We start from the raw sequence: 7493 nt of genomic DNA, 5'->3' as shown, positions 1-7493 counted from the left end.
TTCTCTTTTTTTCTTACTCTTTTCTTTTTCCCTCCTCTTTCTTCGATATTCTATCGTCGCTGCTATAGGATTTTTATTTTCAAAAGAACGCATAGGGAATTCTCTGTGTTGCAGGTAAACCCAAAGATTGTATCTGACGTGAACATCTGGACCAGCGGTGTGGAGGGGGAGATAGCCGGGTACAGAACACCCTTCATGACCTACACTCCTAACGGCACCATCCTAGCGTTAGCCGGGGCCAGGAAATATAGCAAGGGGGACGCCGGAAAGAAAATATTAGCTCTGAGGAGATCTACGGATAAAGGTAACGATTTTCATTTCATTCATTCATTCATTCGTTCGTCATATACGTATTCCTTTGTTTCAAATTTGCTGTCCTTATTTCTTCTATCGTCAAAATAAAGGGGCAAATGATAGAAACGGCATGTTGAGTCGCTGGGCTTGAACAGTTTGAGGTCTGGCTTTCTCCGTCACGATTCAATTTTATCTCGTCAAAATTAACTTCATTACATATCACCTGATGTGCATGTAGTCTGTGTAACACAAACTCTGCTGCCTGGGCTGTAACTGGCCCCTTCCGCGGCCGGATGTTGGGAGGGCTGCTATAAGCGAAATTTAATCAGGCTACATCGGGCAGAGAACTTGATTTTTCAAAAATCCTTTTCTTCTTAAATTGTTTTTGTCTATAATGACCAGGAGTGACGTGGAGTCCCACCGCGTTTTTAGTCGACGACGGGTACGACAAGGGAGTGCTGGGCGCTGGCACGGCGTTTGTTGACGACGATTCGAACACGACGTTTGTGATGTTCATCCACTGCCAGTTCCGCTGTGCTGTTCCCTCCGTGCTGCTGATGAACAGCACCAACGATGGGGTCACCTGGGGTCAACCTCGGAACATCACCCCACAGTTACAGCCTGGGATCGTCTCACACCCAAGTCCGGGCTACGGAATACGAGTAAGGCCTTTGTCACATTCCCAAACCTGGGCCCGGCCGGTCAGGGAACGAAAAGTATGATGTAAAAGATAACAAACCACGCGCAAGACGTAAAGAGAATATTCGTGAGCATTCTTTGTGTACAATTTTACGTATACATTTTTATTTTTGTTTCCACAAACTGGGAAACTTTCCGGCTGGGCTCCGGTTATGAAATGTTACGTTAGCGTAAGTTATAATTCTAACTAGCTGTGATGCAATAGGCTTGCTACCAAGCAGCCTTCAGGTCTGATGTTGTCTAAGTACACATATAGAAAAGCAAAACAAGAAAAGCATCATAAAAATAACTAACAGCATAAACGTCATATGCATGGCGTATCCAGAACTATAAATGACAAGTGTTAGCTATAAGGTATTTGATAAACTTGTAATTCTGTCGTCTTTCCAAGTGAGATTGGGTTGGGGTCTGGTATCCAGGCTACAAACACACAGGGGTTTTAATTTTCAGTAGGACTTAATCATAAAGTCTTAGGTGGGGATTTGCATGATAAAAAGCTATTGCCGTATCCAATTTCATGTATGGGGTATCATATATAAACAAAGTTTTGAATACAATTTTGAATCACAGAAACGATACGAGCCGCACAAGGGCCGGTGGATCGTGTGTGCGCACGGCCGGGCCCCTGAATGGGGTCTGAGTCTGCTGCTCAGTGATGACGGAGCCATGACGTGGCGGACAGGCGCGTTCGTCTACAACAGGCCCTGCAACGATACGTGTGGGGAAAGTCATCACACAACGTTTCAAGCAGGAGAGTGCCAGGTAACTACATCGTAATGACATCTATTGCAAGGTTTGTGTGCTTCCCACTGGAAGGCTTACAATAAGTCAATACAGGTCGAATCATCATATTGTATGCGTAATGGTACAATAAAGCAATAAAGCTTGCAATAAAGCTTGTAGAGGAAATTAAAAGTGGATATTGCTCATTACAAGATACTGACATGATATGGTGGACCATGTACACTTATGATGTGCATGTTTTACGTGCAAATTGATTATGATATGTCCTTCATCTTGACAATGTTTATGACAAACATATTTTTGAACATATCTCCCTCAGGCCGTTGAGTTCTCAGACGGTTCTCTCCTGGTGTCTCATCTATTTGAAACCCTCCCTCCTGTTCCCAGTCTGTTGAGACAGTTCTCTCATAGTGATAAAAGTTTGGTGTGTTTGAAACCCTCTCTTCTTTCCCCAGCCCGTTGAAACGGTTCTCTCTGTATTCTGTGGTAAAAGTTTAATGTTTGAACCCCTCCCTCCTGTCCTTCCGTTGATACGACTCTCTTTGTATTCTGTAATAGACGTTTCATACGTTTGAAACCCTCCCCACAGCCCGTTGAGCTCCCTGACGGCTCGCTCCTGGTAATGACACGGAACCAGCTCCGCTGCACCTGCCACTGTAAGGCCTTCCTCACCAGCCACGACGGCGGAGAGACCCTGCCGATCAGCAGCCTCAGATTCGATCACACCCTGATAGAACCGCCAACAGATGCAGGACTGTTCTACAGTGATGGGGTTCTCTACTTTACCGGGCCAAACAGTTCGTCTAAACGTAGGTCAAATGTTAGCGCCATTATATTGAACGGCATAGACCCAGATCTAGCAGTTGATTGCGCGACAATTGTAACAAATACAATGCATGGCCATTTATACACTGAACGTTACGTGGCAGTTGAACTATTGCTAATATCTAACAGTCTTAAAGAATTGGTCAGTTCCATGAATAACAGCAAACACATGAAAAGATACGTGGGGTGCATATATGAATTTTACTTCAAATGAATGAAAAGTTGATAGTTCGTACCCAGCGATATCGATGTAAATTCTAGTTCTCATTATCATCTAATGGGTTCGCATCTACAGTCAGAAAACGTTCATCATGCATTGTGCCAGTTTTTTTTCTGAAAATGTTATCGAATGTATTTTGCAAAGGTTGCAAACAAAACTCAGTATCATGCCGCTCTATAGCTGTTTTCAACTGTTACGTGGTATTGAATCACGAAATGTTTGTTGACTCCACAGGACAAAAGATGATGTTAAAATGGAGTTATGACAACGGCACGAGTTGGGCAGGCGAGCTTCCCATCTGGACCAAGGCGGCTGGGTACTCCGCTGTAACCATGCTGCAGAAGGACCCGGAAGACAAAAACTTTCTCTATCTTCTGTATGAAAAGGGATTCCACAAGTCAGGGACTTCCACGGCGGCTATTGCCTTCGCAAAAATACATTTACATGCATAACGTTAGTATAAGGTAGGGACTTCAGCAGACATAGAAGAAAGATTCAAATAAAAACGGCACGTTAAACCACCGGAAGAGCAAATGAACGTGGAAATAACGTTACATGTTCTGTCAGACCAATAGCATTTCATAGTAAGATGGTTTATACTTAAATTTGATTATTCATCACTTGTATCAATGTTGTTTTACATTGCCATGTACCTATACCAAATTATAAATCTTATAAATAAAGCTTGACTATTATGAACTTCATAGACAGTTATTATTGAATCATTTCCAAACGATGTTCTCTAGCTTATAATTCTACAAGAGGTGTGATTGTGTGCATCATCTATATGACTCATAACGTTAACGTTAACCTTTTTCTCCCGAGACATGATTATTCTAACTTCTGCGTTCTCACGACAGAAAATCAGAATTTGAGAAGAGGCCCACCATACTGTGATTACTAACAAAATCGCTAGAGGTCACTATTGCACGGCGCATACCTTCCTGCTATTTTTATTAGTTCCGCTAGAGTGCGCCTTAAGCTTCTTCGGTCATGTACAAAGGTCGAGATGGGGGGTGCACTACTGGGACTGTTTGCAGGGGCCACTACTGTATTCCTGAAGCGTTCGCTTGTGCAAGCGTCCAGGGGCGTTACCAACATGGTAAGGATGCGCAGTTTTCAGGTTAAGCGATCTTAAAGGCGCGTAGTTTATGCGAACAACTTCTAAATTGATCAATTTGCCACAGGGATCACCAGCAAGCCTTGTGTAACGGCGAGGCAGGTCAGGATAGCGATCCAAATTTGGTTAGAGATACCCCCCTCCCACGTGCCCTTGCAACATACCTGTATCACATAACGTTAGGCGTCGTGTGTGTTAATACTTCTGTTCATATTGAACACAGGCACACCTGTAATTTTTTTGCGTGTTAATTAACGTATTTTCCTGCTCTGTGTGCGTTACATGTTTGTGAATAGCCGTGGCAACTCTGAGAGAAGTTTGTCACGTTAAGGGGACCGTTAGTGTCTTCCGCGCCATGGAGGACATATCAAACAAATTTAAAAAATACGTCCTCCCAGTGTTACCACGGCTACTGTGCGTATTTCACATGAGTCATAATCATAATCATTTAAGACTCATGTGAAACACACACGGACACAGTAGCCGGGCAACATACATGTTGGAGATCAGGGATGCCAGACAGCGATATGATATGATGATGTCATGTGTATGTCATGTGTTGTGTGATCATCAGATACCACAGTGTAGTACTTAGTTTCCTAGTAACCTGTCTAGATGTGTAGATCATGTAATGCCATATACATGTGTAATTCCTCTGATCTTCACTACGTTTGCCACTCTTAATGACTGCTATTAATATATTATCGACACGTCTCATCTCAATTTCTAGTTCTCACTGATCAAATGAGGAAACAGCATTCCTGATATCTATTTGGGGGGATCAGGAGATACAAAGGAAATGTGTATATTGATGCCAGGATGTGTTCAAAAACATTTCCAAGGCTATGAAGGGCCCATGAAGGAACGCAGCTATAACAAGACAGTAGTTCAGTGGCGATCCAAGACCAAGACTCTCACGCAGAAGTGCAAAGTTGCATGGGATCACAACAGCCTCAGCAGGAGAGATTGCAGTGCTGGGTTTTCCATTACTGTGCAGTATCATTATGTGACTCTGGCTTTATCATAAACTGAAAACCACTGCAAAGACTTAATTCTCCACGAAATTAGATAGCAGCAAACTCATTTACAATATTATTATCACCTTTTCAACAAAATTATAACTGTATTGTTGAGTGATATAGAGACAAAGTTGATCATGATATTACCTGTTTGATAGGGAGACTTATAACCTGATGTGCAAGAATTAATTGACTATTGGTAGGTACATGCCGATTGGTTGGCATACCTGTGATGTCATCCTCAGATAGACCAATCAGAGTAGCGACTAGCAGGTTCTACCAGTTAGACAGTGTCTGCATGTGAGATAGATATTTGTGTTTCTATGTTTTTGTTTTGCATTTCTACACTGAGGTTTGTTGGGCCATGGGAGCAGGTTCTTCTCGGGAGGTGGGTGACCCTGTCCTCTTTCTTCTCCAAGCAGATACTAAAAGGGAAGGTTTTCCCATCTAGCTTCTTCTGTGCTTCTGGCACCAGACCCTCCTGGTGTCTAATCAAACTCTGTCAGTCATCAGGCATTGCTCTCTTGCTCTTCAGTTTGTTTACCTTTATAGTTATTTCAACAAGTTTGCTCAGTGCAAAGCCATGAGGACATTTCTGTGTTATATAGTAACATCAGCACTGGGACAGTATCTCTTTTCCCAGAGTCAGAAACAACAAGATTGAGACCAGCTAAACTCACAGAGAGTGAGGACTAATTGAAAATTGCAGGGTTAGAAAGGCTGCTTGGTAACGTTCCAGACACTACCCTGTGTTTACAGTATCTCTCATTACATGGTAGTCTTTAGATGACATAACGTATGTGAACATTTTTTCTTTGTTAAACATGCATAGAGATTTGCCCATGCATGTCTGTGTACACAGAACATTCTAACGCAAAATGTACTTCATTTTCTACATAATCATAATTACAAAATGCACATATTCTGTCCTCTGGAGGAGTCTGAGTGTATCTACTGGCTTCAATTTGCAGTGGATGATTGCTGATGCTTACTAGTAGTTAAGTCATGCATGGCTCAGTGGTGATTAAAATTTTGTACATCTAGATGATATTATACAAATGATAGTGAGAATTCTGCTGTCCATGTGTGTACACAGGCTACAGGAGGTGAGGAGTGGAAGAACGCCACGTCCATCTACGAGTTCTCTGCCAAGGACATCGATGGGAATGAAGTCTCGCTAGAGAAATACCGGTAATACATGTACATTATCTTACTGTCCATCCTGCTAATATTCTTCTGTACATCAAGGAAAGATGTGTAGAATTTCACATCTAATACAGCACTAAGTAAGTGTGTTTGTAGAGCACATTGATGTCATACATCAAAGACATTCTTGGAAAAGTTGTGCATGTGCCATAGAATCTTCAGCTGTATCGTGAGTTTGTGACAGAAAGAGGTGGATACTTGTCATTGACTGTTTCTGTCATAACCTTGCTGAGATCTTCTGTAGAAATAGATTTATTTTATGAAACTGTCAGAGAAGAAAATGCAAGAGAATTTGACAGTGACAACAAAGTGAAAGAATTTGAAAGTGAAAAGAAGATTTTAAGTCCTCGATGTTTTTCTCCCTCCACGCAGAGACCATGTCTGTCTCATCGTCAACGTGGCATGCAAATGAGGCGGGACGAACGTGAATTACACACAGCTTCAGGAGCTCCACGACAAGTACGCGGAGTCCAAGGGCTTGTGTATACTAGCGTTCCCATGTAACCAGTTTGGGGGGCAGGTGAGACTTGTGTATACTAGCGTTCTTGTTTTAGTTTTATGAGTAAACTGCCTCATGGCATAGCATACCAGTCCCACCTGTATTTGGAGTAAGCATTTTATGTGACCCACTGTTTTTTTTTTAATCCTTTGATTTACCAAAATCGTAACCTATATGTCCTTGAGACCCAAATGCATAAAGATCCAAAAACATAAAGGCTCATTATATGACTATACCACTATTGTATCTTTTAAAGATCAGTCTAATACTGAAATGCTGTTACTGTACTTGTTTTTGATACATAGAATGTTGTTGTCGTTGATGAATATCACAAATGGGAAAAGGTTGTTTTATTCAGTACTCATTGATTTATAAGTACATGTAGAAATGTCTCTGTTATCTCTCCTTCCTTCAATACAGGAGCCGTGGCCTGAACCTGAGATTAAGAAGTGGGTCACGGACAAGTTTGGGGTCAAGTTCGACATGTTCAGTAAGATCAACGTCAATGGTAAGGATGCACACCCGCTGTGGAAGTACCTGAAGAGCAAGCAAGGAGGAACCCTCATCGAGTGAGTCACAGCTCCTCTTCATCTTTTTTCCCATTGATAGACATTTTTTCTTTTCATATTATGTTCTTAACATATAGAGGAGAGTTGAGTCTGTTTTTTTAAATACTCTAATTGTTTTTGTCCCCTGCAGTGCCATCAAGTGGAACTTTAGCAAGGTAAGGAAACTGATGTCATGACTTTGGTGTGACAGGTTGTTCAGTGAAGTAGCCAGTTGCTGCCACACCGCATGCCTGCAAAGCTGATGTGTTGTATTGAAGCGGCATTTTACGGCTTACAAAACATGTATATAGCTGCAGAT

General features: G+C 42.0%; 2 protein-coding genes across 3 annotated transcripts in view; both read left to right on the top strand.

Moving 5' to 3' along the window:
* The window catches only part of LOC118421310 (sialidase-1-like), a 4609-nt gene extending 1123 nt beyond the window's left edge, over positions 1-3486 (top strand). The window contains exons 2-6 of the mRNA XM_035828544.1: positions 115-304; positions 697-956; positions 1564-1755; positions 2327-2546; positions 3017-3486. Coding sequence (XP_035684437.1) covers positions 196-304; positions 697-956; positions 1564-1755; positions 2327-2546; positions 3017-3234 — 999 coding nt within the window. The 5' untranslated portion in view covers positions 115-195 and the 3' untranslated portion in view covers positions 3235-3486. The remainder of the gene's footprint in view (positions 1-114; positions 305-696; positions 957-1563; positions 1756-2326; positions 2547-3016) is intronic.
* Positions 3487-3736: 250 nt separating this feature from the next.
* LOC118421311 (glutathione peroxidase-like) overlaps positions 3737-7493 on the top strand; it is a 7597-nt gene continuing 3840 nt past the window's right edge. Inside the window, exons 1-5 of one of the 2 annotated variants that reach the window (XM_035828545.1) lie at positions 3737-3884; positions 6018-6112; positions 6500-6647; positions 7047-7195; positions 7326-7350. In XM_035828545.1, coding sequence (XP_035684438.1) covers positions 3792-3884; positions 6018-6112; positions 6500-6647; positions 7047-7195; positions 7326-7350 — 510 coding nt within the window. In that variant the 5' untranslated portion in view covers positions 3737-3791. Of the gene's footprint in view, positions 3885-5206; positions 5310-6017; positions 6113-6499; positions 6648-7046; positions 7196-7325; positions 7351-7493 lie in introns of those variants that run through there. The other variant, XM_035828547.1, reaches the window with a different exon arrangement.

Source organism: Branchiostoma floridae, chromosome 8 (assembly GCF_000003815.2).
Source record: "Branchiostoma floridae strain S238N-H82 chromosome 8, Bfl_VNyyK, whole genome shotgun sequence".
In the NCBI taxonomy this organism is placed as follows: domain Eukaryota; kingdom Metazoa; phylum Chordata; class Leptocardii; order Amphioxiformes; family Branchiostomatidae; genus Branchiostoma; species Branchiostoma floridae.
This window is presented reverse-complemented; position numbering and strand designations above follow the sequence as displayed.